The 20,626-nt window shown below is 45.1% G+C and overlaps 1 protein-coding gene across 7 annotated transcripts in view; it reads right to left on the bottom strand.

The window, feature by feature from the left end:
* Positions 1-446: 446 nt before the first annotated feature.
* LLGL2 (LLGL scribble cell polarity complex component 2) overlaps positions 447-20,626 on the bottom strand; it is a 44,737-nt gene continuing 24,557 nt past the window's right edge. For 6 of the 7 annotated variants that reach the window (XM_059732124.1, XM_059732127.1, XM_059732125.1 and 3 more), the window contains 22 exons: positions 20,141-20,299; positions 19,000-19,162; positions 18,689-18,821; positions 17,682-17,736; positions 16,347-16,501; positions 11,585-11,802; positions 11,063-11,130; positions 9,878-10,031; positions 9,624-9,728; positions 8,862-9,154; positions 8,451-8,598; positions 7,620-7,770; positions 7,039-7,155; positions 6,659-6,825; positions 5,156-5,420; positions 4,534-4,687; positions 3,737-3,774; positions 3,319-3,366; positions 2,743-2,785; positions 2,471-2,528; positions 1,949-2,010; positions 447-1,154 (listed from right to left, as the gene is read on the bottom strand). In XM_059732124.1, coding sequence (XP_059588107.1) covers positions 1,957-2,010; positions 2,471-2,528; positions 2,743-2,785; positions 3,319-3,366; positions 3,737-3,774; positions 4,534-4,687; positions 5,156-5,420; positions 6,659-6,825; positions 7,039-7,155; positions 7,620-7,770; positions 8,451-8,598; positions 8,862-9,154; positions 9,624-9,728; positions 9,878-10,031; positions 11,063-11,130; positions 11,585-11,802; positions 16,347-16,501; positions 17,682-17,736; positions 18,689-18,821; positions 19,000-19,162; positions 20,141-20,299 — 2,746 coding nt within the window. In that variant the 3' untranslated portion in view covers positions 447-1,154; positions 1,949-1,956. The remainder of the gene's footprint in view (positions 1,155-1,948; positions 2,011-2,470; positions 2,529-2,742; positions 2,786-3,318; positions 3,367-3,736; positions 3,775-4,533; positions 4,688-5,155; positions 5,421-6,658; positions 6,826-7,038; positions 7,156-7,619; positions 7,771-8,450; positions 8,599-8,861; positions 9,155-9,623; positions 9,729-9,877; positions 10,032-11,062; positions 11,131-11,584; positions 11,803-16,346; positions 16,502-17,681; positions 17,737-18,688; positions 18,822-18,999; positions 19,163-20,140; positions 20,300-20,626) is intronic. The other variant, XM_059732130.1, reaches the window with a different exon arrangement.

The raw sequence follows: 20,626 nt of genomic DNA, 5'->3' as shown, positions 1-20,626 counted from the left end.
TCCCCATCAGTGCCACCCACCAGCAGAAAAGTGAAGTGGGCAAGAAAAAAAAACCAAAGCCTTATATTAGATAGGGAGGGAAAGATAGCATGAGCTTTAAATGTAAAGCTTTCCTGCGGGGCTCACAGCTGGCTGTGCTCTGTATAACCCTGCTACTTAGCTTCTAATACTAAAACACACATAATTCCCAAGATTCACTCTTTCCTACAAGAAGGACAACTGGGAAATTCTAGATAGAAATTGATCCCCTAAAGATGTACGGTCGAAGTGCATGAGCAAACACAGAACATGACTACTGACAGAAGTCCTGCTTGGCACCAGCGCTGATGAGTGTTGGTTCAGCTAGGAAAGGCTGGTGTCTGAGTCCCCAGCCTCTGAAGCCAACCTCCTACCACCATGCAAAGGAATTACCAATTTAATCCAAGCAAAGTGACACAGAGACCAGAGACCATGACCACAAAGGTAGTTGAGTTTATTTCAAAAAGAGCAATGTAGTGTTGAAACACAAAATCAAGTTCAATTCAAATTTTCCTCCAATTTGAACGGCTACAAAAATAGTCTACCCGAGTCCATAAAAACCGTTAGCAGTACCGTAACAAACGGAACTGGAATACCTCCGTCAGAGACCAGTTCCAGCAGCCACAGGGATTAAAAACATCAATTAAATTCATGTTCTTTAAAAAGGACATTTCTAAAATAAGTTTCCTTTAAAACTGAACCACCAATCCGATTAAAAAAATTGTACAAAAAATAATCTTCCACTACTTGGAGGTAACCATGTGCGCATGTGAAAACTCTGCACCCAAGGCAGTCATAATTTAAAACCCAGCCCAGTAGAAAAGAAGAGAATTGTGCAAACATTAAAAAAAAAAAAAAAAAGTTAGACATATACAGGGGAGGTTGGGTGGGGGAGGGGAGGTCAGACCCAGAGACCTGCTTTTGGCCTGCATGTAAGGCCAACTGACAGGAGATGTCTCTAGTGAGGCACTACAGGGAGCGGCAGAGGCAGGCTTGCACGAGTGAGTCACACCTCTGTGTCCTTCTGTGCAGAGAGCAGTGGTGGCCCCCTCCCCCAGGGACGGCTTCCCCAGGTCAGTAGTGTTGTGGCACGTGCACCAATGCCAGAAAGTCCTCGATGAACTCTGGTCAATCCGCTTCAGGGAGAAAGGGCAGAGACACATGTTAGAAGAGATCTGCCAAAACTAACCAAAAACCTGATCTGGCTCTAGTGAGCACATCCCTGCATCTCAAAAATCAACTCATATTTAACAGGCCTCTCCAGGTCATGGACCCCAAGCCCTGGCTACCAGAAGTTCTCTAGAAGACAGACTGGCCCCACGTCCACATCAGATCAGTGTTTGTCATGTGCTTTCACTCTGGCTATGTACATGTACCCTGCAATGAGACTACTCTCTTAGACACTTTGAAAGCACGTGATACAACAGTGAAGCCTGTTTAAGTAGACTGGCTGCTCAGGGGTTCTTTCAAAGCAATGGCTGGAAGGGAATAAGGCCAGAGGAAAATAAAGTGATGCGGAGTGGAATACTGTATGTCCAGATACCCCAGCTAATAAGTCCCTCTCTACTAGTAGCTTGCCCATTGGGAGCCCTTAACAAGAGTAAGAGGTTGAGTTCCTTAGTGCTGAGGAATAACTAATACTTTACCTGCTCTTCAGCAGGGCTAAGAGATGCAATATCTCAAGAGAAGCTTGTCATATCATCCTGTACCAGTGCTGCACATTTAAATTTCACTCCGCATGTAGGCTGCTCATGAACTTTGGCAGGATATCTCAGACAGCTGGCAAACTCCCACCCAATAACAGGTGTTCCAATCTGTAGTGCACTGTATTCTATAGCATGTCATATGAACACAAGGCTCCAGCTAGAAATGCTGCCCCTTTACTTCTTGCTGCCTGCTGCAGAGCTCAAAAATGCTCGACTCCACCTACCTCCTCCATTACTTAGCCCATGTCCTACGGGACTTCTTGCCGAATTTCTTTCTGTATAACTCCTGTAATGAGAAGAGATTAAAAAATAAAAAAAAAAATAAAAAAAATCAGTCACTGCAATAGACGACTGTCCAATCCACTCCCAGCTGCGGATAGAAGAGTAGGCAATGTCCAGAGGAAGCACGCAGAGCATATAAGTCACTCACCCATCCTCTCCACGGAGCCTTACACACCAGCAGTTGCCCATCCCACTAAAGCTTTTTGCAAGAGCTGTAACTGTCACTTGTCCGCCCATCTGTAGCCCGTCACCTGAAAATTGTGGTGCTCTCTGGACACAAGTTAAAGGCCCACACCTGTGGAGTAACTTATCTTTATTGTCCAGACAGGGAGTGGGAGCAGAGATAGAGTGGCACGTCCAAGTGACAGCACAGAGCCAGGATAAGAATTCCAGAGTCCCATCTTGAACCACCTAAGCCCATTTGACCTGTCTATAGATTAGCGTGGGTTGATGTGAATAGAAACCTGTATGCGAGTACTCAGAGTCCTGCTCCTTTGGTATATGGGAATGGGATCTCCTCTTCTTCTCAGAGAGAAAGAGACAAAGGGTTATTCTTAAAACCTCAAGGGAGAACATGAAGGAAAGGAGAGTCTCAGCTGGCTTAAAGAGGCATTTAATCCAATTCTAGTGTGCCACAGGATCAGCCATTGCACTACGTCTTCTCCCTGCTTTCCTTGAAAGTGCCCTCCCTCCCTAAACCCATAAGAAAAAGGAGAGCAGATCACAGGGTACTCACCCTCTTCCCCCCTCCAGCGTGCTCTGGATCTCCTTCAGCACTTCTGGAAGGCAAACAAAGCAGTGAGCAGTTGCTGTGCAGACAGAGGAGCAAATACTTCACTGTTGCCTTAAGAATTAGGTTTTCAATCACCCCACCCTCCTGTCATATTCTGAAATATTACTGCCCCTTCCACACTACTAGCTTGCAACACAAACCCTGCACAGGTTTGGGTGGGCTGACACACTGGAGCAGAGTACTGCCTGCCAGAGGGGATGCTGCAAGCACCAACTTGCTAGAGGTCCAGGGAGGCAGCCAGTTCCAGCTGGCTTTGCTGCTAGAAAGCAAACTCCTTTTGTATATTGGAGCAATGAAAGCAGGCAGGCAGTTTTTCAGAATGTGCTGTCTATATCCTTGCCCCTAATCAATCCATAACATAAATCTGGTACCGACACTGGAATCATACAGCTGCAGCTCCTGAAGTGTGCCAAACTACGAGGACCAATGGCATCTTCATTCCGCTCTAGAGAAGAGCGCACGTTGCTCCCACCCAGATGTGCACCTGTCCCACCAGCTGGAATAGCTGGTCACACTCACTTTCATCATTGAGTAAGGCATGTTCCATTAGCCTCCCTGACTTCCTCTCTGAAAGGAAGAAAAAAAGTTTACATACAGCTGCTTGTCAATAAATATTTGCACAATGATGATGGACACTACAGAATAGTCCACAAGAAACAGATTTAAAACTGTATTAAAGTCCAGTTAGATCTTTGTTTCCATCTCCAGACTGTAAATGATAAGATATTTTAACATGCAAAGCTGCATGTCCAGGTCAGCTCGAGTTTTAGACTTTGATATGACCGTGGAAAATCCACATCCAGTTTATCTTCATATCTCCTCTCCTCCCTCCACCACCAAACCCATCATCATCTTTTCAGTGAGGGAAATGGTAGCAGAAGCTTTAAAATATTTACATATCTCTCTGTTAAATTAAGTGTACTTATGTTCTGCTTACCATCTTCTCCAGTGTCACCAGAACTCCTGCCCAGGTCCCTAAGAAAGAAGAACAAAGTATGTGCTAAGTACAAAGTAATGCACAGGGGCTTGCAGAGCATACAGGACATGGGATGCTGAGGACATTGGGGTTCTGGTTCCTGGACAGGTTGCCTATTGTTTTGGAGAACAATCCACCATCACTTCCAAGAAAGGTCTACGATCACAGACCATACGATCACAGACCATGAAGGGCCAATTACAAAGCAACGATCTACTGTGCTCGATATACTATGGTGCATCAATAACATAGACGGGTACAAACTAATAGTTGAACACCACACTCATAAGGGGATTACTTGATTGGTAGTAGGATAGATATGACGTGCCATCAGCAAGAGGGTTTATAGATTTTAAGAATCTGATTCAAGGTGCCTAGTGTGAAAAGACCAAACCGATCCCCACCCTTCTTTACATACTCCCTGTGCACTGCAGCTGGTAGGCAAAAGGTCAGAGAAAGTTATGCTGCCTTGTGCCAATCTGCTTAGAAGTGACATTAACAGACTTCAACAGTCCCAACTGGACCTTTTTTTTTTTTTCTGGAGAGGCAAGGACTCTGTACTGCTTCATCTCATGAGAGACAACACTGGGAGAAGAAGCCAGCCTACAAAAAAAAACAACTTAGACTGCAGCATAGCGTAGCTCCCCCCAAATGAAACAAGTTAGAATAGTGTGTTCAACTTTTGACTTCAGTGAGACTAAAGTAGAGAAAGAGAATGGTATGACACAGCTACCCAAAGCTTTACAGCTGGCCCTCACCTGGATTTCCTTCCAGTATGCTCCATGCCAGAGGTGTTATGCAAGTGGTTGTTGCTTGTAATTTCTGGAGCATCAATGATGCACCGGGGCTCAACCAACCATTTGGTAGAAAGAGAGAACCTCTCAAACTCTGATGGTGAGATCAGATAGAAACCTGCAGGGGAGGATGCAAAAGGGCATTTGCTTGGGACTGAATTCATGAGCAAGAATGTGTTCAAGAACCAGAAAGGAAAAGAAGATTTAGATGTCCTCTACTCCCAAATAAGAGGTGTTTTTCTGTATTTGGCTAGTCCAAAGCAGTAGGGCTTTGGAGAATAGCAATACCCTTGTCTAATGGACCAACAAAACATAAAGGCAATTTAATATTGCAGTGTTGCATGACACGAAGATAAAAAGAGAAGTCTCATGAAGGTATCTAAACAAATTAGAGAACAAAATGGAGCCAGTTCTCTGCTGCTTGGTAAGTTGATGACTGATGTCTGTTGAAGTTGAATGGATAGACTGATGCACCCATGCTCTGTGCAGTGGTACTGTTACAGAAGCTGAACCCTACAACCAAAACTTGTTTTAAAAATCAATGAAACAAACACGAGAGGCAGGCCTTCAATGACTGTGCCAGTACCTTGGCCATACTTAGTGAAGACGCAGGAGGCAATGCCGCTGACATCCTCTTTGCGGATGCAGGGGTAGCGTGTCTGTAACTTGAGGAAGGGCAGAGAGATGATCTGAATGTCTCCAAGGTTAGTCAAGACGGTCAGGTTGTTTTCACTGTAGTCATCAGTTTGGCAGCTGCCAAAGTTAGCGACTGCCATCTTTCGTACCCTACAGCCTTCCAGGGCCGTCAGCTTGAGCTTCAGTTTGGAGCTCACCTTGGGCAGTGTGAATACCTGCCAGTAGAAACAAATCATGTGATATACTTTTTCCTAGGAAATGCCAACAACCCCAGCCTAGGCCAGGTGCTGTTCTCTCTGGCTTGCACAATGCATTTATTCACAGCACATCTTTGCCCAGCAGCAAACACAGCAGTGAAATCAGAGTCCAAATCTGCCTTCCTACTTCAAATGAGACCCAGAACAAGCATAAATGCAGCCAGAGATGATCCCAAATTTCAGAGCCTGCTCCATTTCCCAGTGGTTGCAGCAAGAGTTTCACCACTGACTTTCCTGGAAGCAAATTAAGACCTCAAGTCACAGACCCATTTAAACAGATATCCTGGTCTCTCACCCTCCTTTCCACACAGTCACAGAATAGAGGGAAAAACTGCATTGAAGCTGGCTACTGACTTTTACCACTTTAAAATGCCAAACAGGGTCAACCATAAGTTATCCTTGGGGCCCACTCTCCTTTTGTGGAGCATCAGACAATGATTTTAGCTCCAGAGAGGAATTTTCAAACTGCTTGAGGATCAGCAGGCCCAGCTGTCTCCTTCTGAAGCACCACATTGCCACCTTTTATCTGCAGGATTAAACCTGTTTCCTAATGACAGCTGCTAAAATTAGCCACATAGTTCTAAACCAATATAGAAAAGACTCCTGCATTCTCCATCTGCATTTTCATGCTGAACTCCCACTCCCATTTGTCTGTTCATCTCCCAGCTGTGAACTGACACCAAATCTGTCAGCTTTGTGGAGGAGGGACTGTTATCTTCGCTCATCTGTACGCTCAACTGATGTTCCTAGGTACTACCAAAATAATTTGCCCCCAAGTAATAAGATCATAGGAAAAGTAGGGTTGGAGGGACCTCACAAGGTCATCTAGTCCAGCCCTCTGCTCAAGGCAGGATCGCTCCCAATTTAACTATCCCAGCCAAGTGTTTGTGCATCCTGCTCTTAAAAGTTTCCAGGGAATGGAGATTCTACAACCTCTCTAGGTAGCCTGTTCCAACACCTGACCACTTTAAGAGCACCTTTCTGACAATGAATCTCCAACCTAAAACTGCCTCTGATGAAGCTTGAGGCCACTGCTCCTAGTCCTGGCTCCTCTACAGCTAAAGGAGAGCCCATCTCCATCCTCTCTATAAATCTCTCTTCAGGTACCTGAAGACTTATCAGATCCCCTCACTGGTTAATGCCTTACATAAAGGAGGTGGTTCCATACAAGAAATGCATGTGGGTCATGTGTTTACCTTCAGCTGCTCTTCAGAGACCACAAGAAGTTGGTGACTGCCTTGCATATCTGGGCTCTTTGAGAGGTCATGGGCTACTTCTAGCGGCTCTGGTAGAGGAGCGCTGCGCCCATCTAAGACAAGTATCCCCACAATAGGAGCCCTGTGCATCAGCTGAATTTCCTTGGCTAGATGGACAAAATGAGAAGACAACATGTGGGATTACCAGCTAGCTTGTCAAAATATAACCCCCTCCCCAACAGCAACAACTTCAAGTATGTTTCCAGGTCTTCTTGTTCTTTATTTATAACCAGTAGCTTTGCATTTTAGCAACTTACCAGTTGCCCCCCTGAAACCCATTAGAATAGCTGCATGCATTTCCATGAGTAAGCAACACTCACCCTGCTCCGCCCTAACAGGTTCATCCATCCTCCGCTCTGCTGGAGGAACACGCAGAGAGAATGCATAGACTGTGCCTCCATTGGTGCCTGCCCACAAGGAAGGGCAGTGCCGGGAACCTAAAATAAGAATAAAGGCCTTAAGTGCGATTCATCTCTAAGAACTAAAAGCTGCATTCTGTAACATACTATGTCAGCTCTACATCTGCCCACTTGTCTGCTTTTCGCTATGTGTATGCTCACACCATCAGAAGGAAATTCAAGTACAGCATCAGCTTGGGATCAGATGCTTTCTCTATAAAGATTAAGGAGAACTGTATCCCATTCCTCGTGGGGGCCACTAAGCAGACAAAAACAAACTGAGTACTTAAGGTAGAGGTAGCTGCATCCACACAAGCTTCATAGGAAGATGGGCTTCTACTTTTATCTTGGGTCAGATCAACTGATGGACCTGCATTCTGGAAAGGTTTCAGGGCTGCATGAAGCACAACAAGGAAGTGCTGGGTATCCCTGGCTTACTGCACTCCTTTTCAGGTAGGGTTAGAAGTTGCATCTGAATGATAAGCACTGCTCGTTCTACTCACTGTCTCTCAAAAAAGTGTCAGCAAAGTACAAGGTGCGCACAAAGCCAGTGAAGGAGTCTTCTGCAGATCGTGCTTCGATCTTCCGCTGGACTGGAGCCAGCTCCATCTCCTGCAATGCACCCTGGTCAAACTTGGCATTGGCCTCTTGCACCTTCACAAAGAAATGACAAGTTTTGGAGGATCTCAGATGTAGCATCTCTCCTCTATGAGCCCTGAGTCTCCTAGCCTGCAAGGGGCAGGGGACTAACAAATCCTGTTTGCTTGAATCCACTATAAAGATGACAACTCAGTTTTTAGTCCCCTCAGATGGAGCATCTCTACTTTTCCCCAATACTGACTAAGCATAACAAAATTATGCCTGGAATGTTCTTGGCTCTCATGAAGTCATTACAGGCATGTAAGCCCAAGCTTCCTTTTGGGAAGAGGATTCAACTTTGAGAAAAGCCAACATCTCCATGTCCCCAGCACCTCTTTACAAGGGGGTGAGGAAGGAGAGAATGCATTGGCAGAAACAAGCAAGAAAAAGAGGAAACTCCTGCATTTACTAATACTGTGTTTTGCATCACAGACTCAACTACTTACACTGGGTTTTGCCAGAGACACCTTAAAACATGAAATTAGTGAGGTGGTGTTTCAGTCAATGGTACCAACGTCAGGAGCAGCAAAACTCGGCTGCCCATTGTACCCATTAGTGTTTGGCATAACAGGTGGACTGAAGGTTACAAATGACTGCATTGCCTTGTGGAGTCTAGTCAGGACTATACTAAGATCAGGATGATAACACTCTATTCTTTGCTGGTAGTCCAAGTATCTAAAAGGGCATCACCTCACCTCTGCTATATTACCGGCTCGTCGCTTCCTGCTGGACACCCTGCTTCTACGAATCCGCCTGAATGACTGCCGAAGGGACTTCTTCAAGGATTTCACACGTGATAGAGGGCCTTCCAAGGCCAGCTGGTCACTGGGATGCAATGTACATCTAAGATAAGAGCAATTGCCACACTTGTTCAGTTGGTTATTCTGCCAGGCTGACACAGTTGCTATATAAAATTGAATTATGTAAACTGATGCCCAAGCACAGAAGGTGCCCAAGCAGACAACATGGCGCATTCATTCCAAGTTTAAAAATCAGGGCTTTTCCCATGTACCAGCTGCTCCCCAAAAAACATGAAAGTACCAACACTTAAATTCAACTGCCTGGAGACCTAGACAGGCAGTTCTATTACACCAGGAAGGACTTACTTGACAAAGACTAGCCGTTTCTGCTGATGGTCAAAGAGTCCAAAGCCATGGCTTGTACCACAAGCCACAAGCTTCCATTCAGAGTGAAGGGCCAATGATGTGACTACAGCTGGTGGCTGACACTGGACCAAAATAAATGGTTGGAAACCAGGTTCAAATCGGACAGGCCCATCTCGGGCCTTTAGTCTCTCATGACCTTTCCACCTATAGCCCTCTTGGTCCTGCAGTAGGTCTGCTTCAGCATAGTCCACCACATGCTCTGCTGCTTCATCATTCAGTTCCATCAACAGTACCTAAGGGGATAAGGACACATTTCTAATGCTGGCTTTTGCCAACTCAATTACCCAAAGCTACAGGATTTCTCCTCTCCCTTCAGAGCTGGAATATGCTTTCCTTAGCTCTCAAGACCAAGATGACTGCTCAACTTCTTATTTTTACTTAATTGACCAATCACCACCCATAGGACAAAGTTTCAGTAATAATATGTTATCCCTCCTCCCCCTCTTGCCACCCTCCTTCACTTAAATTATGTCAGTAGGTAGAACCTGTGCTGCTAAATTTAGTTACTCTAGGTCAAGTCATCCTAACACATTTGCTGCTCCCCAGAGACTAGATCAGTTGACCAAGAGGATAAAATCTAATCCATAGAGGAAAACACCAGATTCCAAACCTAAGTACTTTTCTACCTTGCATTATATCTAAGCCTCCAAAACATCCAAAATGAACCCCCCACCAGAAACTTGTTTTACATAGTTCCAGTACCTGCCCTGCTGTACCAGCTACAGCCAAGTACCCGCTATATTTACACAGATATATCTTCTGGATCCCAAGCCTGGGGTCATCGCTATAAGGATCAAAAGAACCAACCTAGTAAAGGAAAAAAAACAAAAAGAGATTAGATTAACACAAACTGGTCTCTACAGCACCAGCCCCTTGCAGTTTCCAAATTAACTGCACCAGACCTCAAAACACTCCAAACTCAGGTTATTTAATCTGAGCAGATTTCGCCTTCTTACCTTACGCAGCGGTGGCCACTCATCTTCACCCAGTGGGTTCATATTGTCATTGGGATCTACATCTGTGAGGAACACTCTCACTGTGCTCAGCTTATAAAGGAGGTGCAAGCAAACACCCGAAGCATCCCAGAACCTCACAGTGCCATCCTCATGCCTGATGGGAAAGGATTGCAAACAGCAGGTCATGCCTATAGCTCATATCCATTCACAACAAAGAAAGAGGGGCCAGGAAGAAAGAGGAAGCAGCACCTCAACATTCTGAATGATAACTGGATCTTTAAGGACAGAAAATACTTGCTATATCCAACAGTGAAACAGATCCTTCTACAAATCCCTGAGCAGTTTAGAGCTGCAAAAGGGAAACTTTCTTGGACTAGTTTGTACCCCATTGAGCTTCAAGGCCTGATGGCCAATATAGGATTTAACACATTACAGAGCCATGTGTAGGGAAGGAACACGGCTTTAAGTTTGCAGCCCCCTCCCCCCCCCCCAAATATTACACCGCACGTGTAGCCTCATGCTACTCCAGTTCTTGGCCCACAGCTTTGCCAATACTTGTTCTATCCGGCAGAATTTCTACAAACCATTTGCATCCAGGAACAGCAAAAATCTATAGGAGCCCATCAATAAGGTGCCTAGAAGATGCCTTGGTATTCCATTTGAAAAAGCAGTAGAGATGGGCAGACATGGTTGTCTATTGACAGATGAGCATCCTCATTCTAACTTTTATGGTAGTTTCCCCAAAGCTGACGGGATTAGATGTTATGGGTCCAAACTGTGCTCTCATCTACATCAATCTTAAACAATGCAATGCTGAGAATTCTTCCTTATTTGCACAGGCACAAGGAGGACAAATCTTGACATACACATTGCTCTGCGCTGACATCACTTATCTTTATTGTTATGTCTTGCGAAGGGTCACTAATTTCTCGGAACAATCAAACAACATGACACCCTACTGCGCGAGTTACAACTTGCCTGCTCCAACATCAGTGTTATTAGTCATAGCTTTAAACGTCAGGGTCAAAAGTAAAGTAATGACCTTTTCTTCCCTCCCTCCCCCAAAGAGGCAACAACTCTGGAATCGAATTAACTTTTTGCATCCCCATGACAAGAAACTTGTTTCCAGTAATGGAAAAGTATACTGGGGAAGTTACTTGATTTCTATCAATTACAGTAACCTACCCTGTAAGAAGCAGGTCCCTCTGGGGAGGATCTGGAGCCAAATTGGTGCCACCATCAATTGGCCATAGCTAAAAAGAAGTTAAAGCAACACTATGACTTTCCATACATCAAATGTGAACAGACCATGCAATCAAGAGGGAGAGCGGAAAAGCCTGACCTTCCCTGAAAGTGCATCTGTACCTGCACATACTATTATAACCCAAACAAAGGCTATGACAGATGTGCTAGATCCAAATCTCAACTGTAGTTTTCCGCTAGTAGCTCTTCAACCCAGATTTCCTCTTTAAGAAAGCTTTCTCGTTAGAATTGACAGCTGGAAACTTTCCGAGATGTTACTAAAAACTAATGAAGCCTGGAGAACGTTGCAAGTTTTAGAGTTCCAAATGGTTACTGTCAACAGGCAGGAAGAGTGCCCATCTCAGCTGGCGTCCTGCTACCAGCAGGGCTGACTACCCATGCACACTTGAGTGCATGATGCTGTTCTCCAATGCATGCAAGTGTACAAGGTTATAGCTGCCATACCATATTTGAGTAGTGAGAGTTCTGCTTGCTCCCAGCACTGATGATCCTCTCCCACAGCTTCAGTGGAATATTGGAAACGTGGTGCGAACAGGTGATGGCTGAACAGTGGAGAGATGCCAGGTATGGGGGATGGACTGCTGGCCAGCCTGGAGCCTTCAGGTCTATTACCACGAGCTCCTCTTCAGCTAGCACCACCATTGCAGAGGGGTCATCAAACTCTGTGGAAACAACATTCATTGAGATGTTAAGCTAGTTTTTCATTGGCTTTTTACCAGAGCTTTACTGTCTCCAAGTACTTGGATCACATAAAAAAGGTTATGCAGGGTTTGGACAACAGAAATAGCCTTCCTGCAGGACCTGTATTTTAAAAGATACCACCTGGAGTTTCTCTGCATAAACATGCGTCAGTGAATAGCTATACAAAACACTGGGCTGACCATTGCTTGTTTAAAACTTAATATCATGAGTTTCTGGCTAAGAGGTTCAAATTTGACTTGCAGTGAATCTGCTAAAGTCCTAGTGATATTAAGAGGCATCCCCCACAGGTTCAGCCAAAATAGAAACCAGACTTGTTCAAGAAATGGATGTTGTGCAGTTCTAAATAAACTAGTTGAGTTAATCAAAAGCAATATAGCTATGCAGAGCTGTAGGCTACTGCTGCTAGATTAAATCTACTTGAGCTAGCTCTGTTACCGAGACTCTGGACTGCATGATCCCATGTAGACATACACAGTCACCAGCCACATAGGATAAAGCTCCGGTTTAACTCTTTTCCATTCTGCTGGAGGGTGATTGCAAAAAAGGCCTTTGATGTGCTGCTAAGTAACCATGGCTGGGATGGATGGGTAGGCACACAATGCAGCATTGACCTGATTTAGTGCTGTACTAGGACCTCAATGCACCAGCCTAAGCTGCTTAAAAGCAGTAATGCTGTGGGTTATGCGAAATGCTGCTCTGCTTGGAAACGACAAGTGTTTACATTTTAGCTCTCCTTCATCTGAGCCTTCCCTGCTTTTAGCCTGCTTCAAGCCATCTGGACTTTCTTTGAAGAGAGTGCATATAAATATATGTAACAGCTATACATCCTGTTAACACAGCCTTATGGCTGAGATTTGGCACGTGGAATCAAGAAGTTAAAACTGACGGCTGCCAAACCACTATAACTTCTGAAGTGTGTAGCCTGCTGTAAGGCAGGACTTTGCATTGACATGCGAAAGGTAGCCAGGGCACAACTGATTGAACAACTAAAAGGTGAACTCTACCCATAAAGTATTAATGCAGTTTTTGAATCTTTTTAAAAGATGAATTTGTGTCAACATGCAACAATCCACACTCAGGTTGGGATTGTCCATGTGGGGAGCACCACATTGCTTTCATCTGCCAAACCTCCTCAGGACTCCATCTGAGTTAGTTTCCCAGCACTAGGTCCTTTCCTGGTCCTTTCCTTTTGCTTTCTAGCCATACCCCCTCCCTCACCGCAAACTAATCCTAGGAGATTCACATTATATTGGGACTCACTTTAGGTGAATTATTTCCCTGCATCACCCTAGACTAAGAGATTGAGAAGCCAGCTTTTATTTCTAGCTCTGGCCATGGAACCCAAGGCATGTCCCAGTTTCTCCATACAGACAGCAAGAATACACAAGAGATAAGAAAAGTAAGCTTTATTTGTAATTATTACCCAATTCAGGTAAGCTGTGTGGGACAGGAACTGCATCTCCTGTGTATCATTATACATCTACAGACCCTATATGAGCATCATGAACCCTACACCTGGGTACAGCATTAACAAAAGCATGCTCCATGTGCAGAAAGACTTAAGCATGAATCAAAAGCCACTAATCTTCAGCAAACACTATGCTCATGACCCAAAGGTTATTTTGAGCTTTCCAAGTGGAAAAGAACTGCAGTATATAAATTTTGCATGTCTTCCCTAAATCTATCCACCTACCATTGAGAAAAGGCACGAAGTCATCCCACACATTTTTTTGTGCAAATTTCCACAGCATGATTGAAGTACTGGCAGAAGCACCTCCTACCACCAATGCTGCCATGCACAAACTAATGAGCATTAAGTGGCTTTGGCAGACTATTAATTAACCACTTCCATCATAGTCTATAACAGTTCAGGGCGGGTGAGACTGGCTACACAGACCCACCAGTCTTAGGCAATCAGCCACAAGGAAGCTCATCAACCACAGAACCCTCATTTGACCAAGTAACTTCCTGGTCTAAAGTACTCGAAGCTTCAGCTTCCTCTAACATCTGCTGCTGCAACCAGTAAAAACACAGTTTAATGGATGACTTAGTTCTTGGGAAATACAAAAATAAGCTTTTGAAGTGTAGAATTACTTCAATCCAAAAGGAACTGCTGGCTCACATCTGAGGTCAATGTCCTGACAAAGGTGAAATAACCAGAGTTAAGTCCTTTGTCCCATCTACATCGCAGAGCAGACAGCCATGAAGGAAAAATCTGCAAGAAGGCAAAGACATGTGTAATCCCAGTGCCTGAGAGAACCAAAAGTTTGTTTGAAGAGTAGACAAATGTTCAAGTCTAGTCTATCCTGGAAAACCCCACAGCCCTATTTACAGTACGCAATCTATTAGGTAGAGTCTATGGGCTTGAGAAGATGCTCAGTTAGTTCGTCACCCTTTGTAAAAAGAGCAGTTAAGAAATCCTTTCAAGCCACTCTGAAGAAAAAGGGGCAACAGCTACAGGGTTGGTTCCTGAACTGGAAGTCTACTTCTCCAAGAAGCATATGCATTTAAAACCTGCAGCCTGATAAATCAGAAACTGAAAAACCTAGGAAGTTAGGGATATGACAGGAGGTGGTTGCCTGTCTACAAGAACCTCTCTGGGCACCTAAGGTTTGCAATTTATTCTTATTACCAGGGATCCTGGTTTTCCCCAATTAAAAATAAATAAATAAATAAAAATGTTTTAAATAATAATAATAATAAAAAAAGATTTAATTGCAAATTCTCTGATAAAAACCCCAAAATCTGTGCTTAAAGCGAAAGCCACGCCCCAGTCCTGCTGGTGCCCCTCACTCTCCACCCACAGGCCCACCGGCCCTGCTGGTGCCCCTCACTCCCCACCCACAGGCCCCTGGCTTTGCTGGTACCCTTCACTCCCCCCACACAACCCCTCAGCCCTGTTCCTGCCCCTCACTCTTCACAGCCCTGCTGATGCCCCTCACTCCCCACCCACAGCTCCTGCTCCCCCAGCCCTGCTGGAAGTGACCCCCATCTGCCATGGCTATGGGGCCAGGTACCAGGTCCGCAGCCCTTGCCCCTGGCAGGAGGTAGGGGCTACTGCAATGGAGCAGAGCCTGGCTTCCACCCCACCCCACTGCTGCCTGCCTGCTGCAGGCTCGGGCAGGGGTGAGGTCAGATCCCCACCACAGTGCACACTCCCGAGTGGCAAGGGGGACCTGTGCCCTGCAGATCTGTGTGCGGGGCACAGGGCTGCATGCTGCCTGCATCAGGCTCCCACCCTGCTGCTCTTCCCTGGGGCCTCCACAGCCCAGCATGTGCAACCTGGTGCTGCAAAGAACAGCAGAGTCACACAGGAATGCTCCTCCCTCTCCAAGAGCTGATTGTGGCCCCTTCCTGCTCCCCCCTGCCCAGCTGGGCAGCAACTCCAGCCCTGCCTGACTCTCTCCCTCCCTATGGGGGCCTCAATCCCCTCTCCCCTAACTTACCTGCGGGAGCTGCTCTCCAAGCTGCCTGGGGTCATATACATGCATATAGTGCCCCCTTCCTAACCGCTCTCCTCCCACTCCCTCCCAGCCTCCTGCAGAGGGCTCATCACAAAACCACAAAATCCACAAAATTTCTCTGGTAAAGTGAGAAATCTACGTTTGCCTCTGCTAAAAGGTAACATCCATAGTTTACTCTGTTTTTCCATGGGAAACAGAAAACCCAGATCCCTACTTATTACTCCGTCACTATGGATGTATGCTTCTCCAACTTGAAATAACCAAGTGGACAGCTATCTTAAAAGTCAGATCACCAGAAAAAAACAAGAGGGCAGATGTGCTGGAAGCCACAGTTGGGCAGGTCCCCTAACAACTGAGAAACAGGTAAAGGGTAGTGATTGCAGAGGTTGTGAGAACGAGCAAAGCCCAATAGTGGAAGCAGGAATAGGAGAAGCAGATGCACAAGTGTGAATGGGGCTGAGTAAGCAATAGTACCGAGTTGTTTCCACAGTTATTAAAAACGTAAACATTCACGTTGGCCATAGAATAAATTAAATGCACTGCACACTGACCTTCAGTCCAAACTCACCCTTTATTCATATACCACTTGGAGTTTCATGTCATAAATCCACAGACAGTAATTAAAGAATGCCACTCACGCCCAGCGAGATTGTTTCTTTTAATTATAGCCCCCTTTGATGTGCTGGGCTTAAAACCAATATTCAAAAGTGAATCTTGTTGCTTTGTTATGCCCAATATCCAGCCTCTCAGTTTCATGAGCCAGCATGAATAACTTGACTGTTTATATTCCTAGTTAGTACATTAAGACAAGCAGTTTAATTTTAGTGGGTACATGTGAAGTTTGTAGCTGACTCACTGCCACCAGCATTTCACATTAATCTATAAAGGCATCTTTCACACATTTGCAAGTGCCTGAACAATTAAACTCAATAAAACATTCTTTCATCTCCATTTAGGTTGCTATTTCATTATACACAGAGTTTTTATGTAAAAAACAAAATTTCAACCCTTCAAGGGTTAAAGCCCTTCTTGGCACATACCTGCAGCAGGATCTGCATTGGAGATGACAAAGAAGTCTATCACCCGTGAGGTGAAGTCAAAGGCAATCTGTTGGCTGCCATGGATAACAGAGATGCTGTGTCGATCACCATAGCTAGCCCGGGGCATCCCTCCTTGGAATATGATGTACGGAAGCCTTAAAAAGATAGATGGAGTTGAGTTTACTCCATAGGTTTGCAATGAAGTAGTTGGAGTCTAAGGTGAAGTTACACGTTACACTTCAGTCGTTCAGTTTCTCTAATACAGGGGGAGGGAAAGTCCAGCCTACAGACCAGATTCAGCCTGCAGAGGACTCCATTTCCCAGCAGCCCCTGCCTGCATTGCTGTGGCCGATTTCCAAAGAGACCCCAGGGGAGGCAGGGCTGTGACAACCCCTGGAGCAGCTCTCCACCCAGCCAGGCCCCAGCTCTGGACCACACTGTCACTGCCACAAAATCCCAGCCTCAGTCCCAGAGCAGCTCCCCACCCAGCCACACACACTGCCAGCACTGCTTGGGCCCATCTCTATGGAAACCCTGGCCCGGTACTGTCGTGGCCCCGCTGCTCCTGGAGTCTCCATGGAAACTGGCTGCAGTGACGCAGGCAGGGGCTGGTGAGAAATGGAATCCAGCCACTGGCCAGATCTGTCATTTTGCCCACCCTTGGTCCAATAGGTAGGACAGTGGATTTATATGGGATGGTTCAGATGGGAATGGTCCCATGTCAGGCATGGGGTTGGACTAGATGACCTCTCAGGGTCCCTTCCAGCCCTACTTTCTTACGGTTCTATGAAATCTGTGGAATGCCAAGCAGTTTTAGAGTTCACATGTTAAGGGTTAGTACCATTTTTTGCCTTCACAGCTCTGACTTCCTGCTAGAGGGTTGGTGAATAGGGGCATGGCTAGGAAACACCACACCTACGCTCTACCAGTATGGCAGAGGCAGAATACTGGACATGGTACATCCTGGGATGTTGGAGGACTGCAAATTGCTTATTTCATCTCCATGGAACACACTGAAATTAGCCTACCAGGAGCTAGGTAGCATGGTCCAGAGTTAACCCTCACCTCACGTGGCATAACTGAGATGCTCAGAGGACACTTAGCATGAGTTAAGGATGCTCATATTTTAAAGTGCTCTTAGTATGGTTTAAGCATAACATGCAACTTCACCCCAACAAGCTGAATTAGTATGACAGAAGTTTTCTTGCTTTCTAGTGTTATTCTAAATAAGCTGCCTGTGTGAGGTCAGCATAGGCAGCAACAGATTACAATAACTCGCGTCCCAAGCATTTCTCCCACACACCCTGCACAGGAGATGAACAACCCAGAACCTACCCATTTTTTGTCACCTGCCAGTAAATCTTGGAAATGGCCTTGCAAGGGAAGGGACCTAGAATGAGAAAGTTACCACAAGTGAAAGGTTTATCTTGAAGTGTGTAAATAGATGAAAACAACTGGAAATTGAAGGCCTATTTCAATTATTGTTCTGTAGTTGGCACTGTTCATAATCACACTGATTATGGCCACAGTAGTTAGTTATAGCATGTGAAGCAATTCCACCTCACTCAGCTGAGCTGTGACAGACACAGCACTTCCCCTGGAAAGTGCCATTTCCAGCAATCCAAGAATACCACTCAGTGCAAACAAGGCTGGCACTCAAAAGTAAGTTCTAAATTCACTGCTGATGAAAGTACCATTGAGCCTATCTGGCTACCAGAGGCTACAAAAACTGCAGTAGAAATCATCTTAGCCCCAGAAATGCCTCCGCATTTCCAGCAATCCATTCTCGTTAATCAAAAAGCAATACTGAATTTTGCAAACCAAGGTTAGACCAATATAGCTTTTGTAACAGCAGAAAGAAGTGGACATTCCCTTCAGAGTTTCAGCTAATGGGAAGCACTACTTCTTCTTTAGTGCTCAAAACCAAAGATCTTGAAAGGAATTCAGTGACTTCATCAGTTACAGAAGAAGTCAAGGGAAACCTGACATCTGAATCAGAGGAAGTGCTAAAGCTAAAAAAAAAAATCACTAACGTCTTTCTTAAGGCAGGCTTTTTGTGCCCAGACTTTTTCCTCTGTGTTCAGTACAGACTGAAAAGTAGATATTTATTTCAACAACCTTCAAAGTCCAGTGTCATCTCTATTTGAGCAGTTGCCAGTTTAAGGGTTTATGGTCCACCAAGGAGAAAACTCAGCAGTGAAGCATTGCAAGTACCTACCAGGGAGACCTGCATTCAAAAGATCTTTCAAGGACTTAAAATGAGCTTCAGATAGTCAAAATAAAAGCCATCCCATGCCTCAGTAAAGGGAAGCGCACACACATTTCCATAGTTGCATACTGACCATAAGGCACTTTACTTTCCAGGGGTTCAGGCTGCCTGTTATCATTGGATACTGGCCACTGGGCGTAACTTCCATCATAATGGCAGCTAATGAATTGACGACCATCTCTTTGCCAAAAGACGTTCTCCAGTTGCTAGGAAGGAAGAGACAGAACTACTCAACTCCAGAGAACTGTTAACCCCTCCAGAACCAATACCTTAATGAAACAAGAAGCTAGACAGGCTCTCCCTGGATCTGCTCACCTAGAAAGATTTCTTGAGAGAGGCTGTTTCCCCTCCCCTATTCCAATGGATTTCAAACTGAATTCATACCTGACTGCCCAAGAAGTGGTGTGTTGCTTTGTTACTCTGCACATCCCAGAGGACAATGAGTCCCCGACTGTACCCAATCAGAATCTGGTCAGGGTTTCTAGGATGCTCCTGTATGGCTTCCACCAATTCACACGGCCGTCTGTTAGAGTAATCCTCTGGCACCCTGGGGGAAGCAGAGAAAGTTAATTTGTAGTGCAGTTGAGCAAAACTGCAATGCCCACAGCACAAGTATGAGAAAGAGCCAAAGAAAAGTGAAAAAATGTTCAAACATGATGACAGCAAGTATTGCATCTTTCCAAGCATCCTTCAGACAGCAGAGAATCTTCTGGGGTATCAAGCAGAGTTATTTTAGGACTACCAAGCCTAAAGACACCCAGTCCAGTGATCAGAAAGAAGTCTTTGGTGTCTAACAGTCTCCTACAAGCCCCCAAGAGTAGGGAGAAAAGAGTTGCATCATGCCCAGTCCCTCTGCCACAGTAAGGAAAAGGAAGCAGTGACACAGATCCATAAGTTGAACCTGACAAGCCCCTAGGCCAGCTGCCCAAGTACAAGGCCAGTTCTGGAAGCATGGCATTCCATAAAAAACAATGATTTTTTTTTTTACCGAGACTCCCAGGTCAGAAGTTAATTACGGAGACCAAAAAAAAGACCAGACAAAATTTTCCTAAAGCATCCCATTTTAGTAGTCCTGCTGATTTAAAGTTTCAGTAGATAAAGAAGGCTAGCAATTTTGCCCACTGCCTACACACAGAAATGGGTTAAATAGTGCAGTCTCAAAAATGAATTTATTTGTTGTTAAGTAATATCCACAATCATGAGAGTGAGCACTTCCAGAAAGGCAAGAGCTTTACAGACAAGCTGCCATACTTTCATGCCACCTATACTGTGGCAGTCTTGGGCTATTCCTGAACAGAAGCTATCAACTGTTTGTCTGATGCAGGCCAATTAGAGACAAAACTAATTCATTTTCATGACAGTCAAGCAGGAGGATTTTCTTCAGCAGCATCCAGCTGAAGCACGCTGCAAATTTCAAATGTAGGCTCTAATACACAAGCTAAAATAGGAATTTGTTTAAATACGTCATGCTAGACTCCCAATTGTGGGTGGAAAATCCCCTTGGTCAGTATAGCCATTTGCTTACCGCTGCAGCACTGTCTCAGAGCTGATGGTCCTTTTTTCCAACACTCTGAAGGAGGGGAGCTCCACCACAAAGATGTTACCACTTTCTGTACCAAGGTACAAAACTTCCCGAGAAGAATGTGGAAGGACAACAGTGATCTGGGTAGCACTTGGAGAGGACCTATGGATGTGGGAAGAATTCAATTAAACTATCAAAGACGAGCCGCTAGAGTTGAACCAACTCCAAAGAGCCCTGAGTGAGAGAGAACTGGCACCCGCTTCATCATTAACCATTTACAGGAGCTTTGGTAAGTACTTTGGTGGGAGAATAGAGCTTCAAGCCAGGATTTTTTGAAGAATCCCAGCTTCTATATAAAAACTTGCCAAAAGGCTCCTATATGTATCAGTAATAAACAGAAAGCTCTATGCATTAGTGACAAAACAACTGACCTTGCTACCCAAAAAAGCTGGAAATAAGTTGCCCAACCTGGAACCATAAGCAAATTTT

The sequence above is a fragment of the Alligator mississippiensis genome, chromosome 8 (genome assembly GCF_030867095.1).
Source record: "Alligator mississippiensis isolate rAllMis1 chromosome 8, rAllMis1, whole genome shotgun sequence".
In the NCBI taxonomy this organism is placed as follows: domain Eukaryota; kingdom Metazoa; phylum Chordata; order Crocodylia; family Alligatoridae; genus Alligator; species Alligator mississippiensis.
Note: the sequence above shows the minus strand (reverse complement) of the source record. Positions and strands in the feature narration are given on the sequence as shown.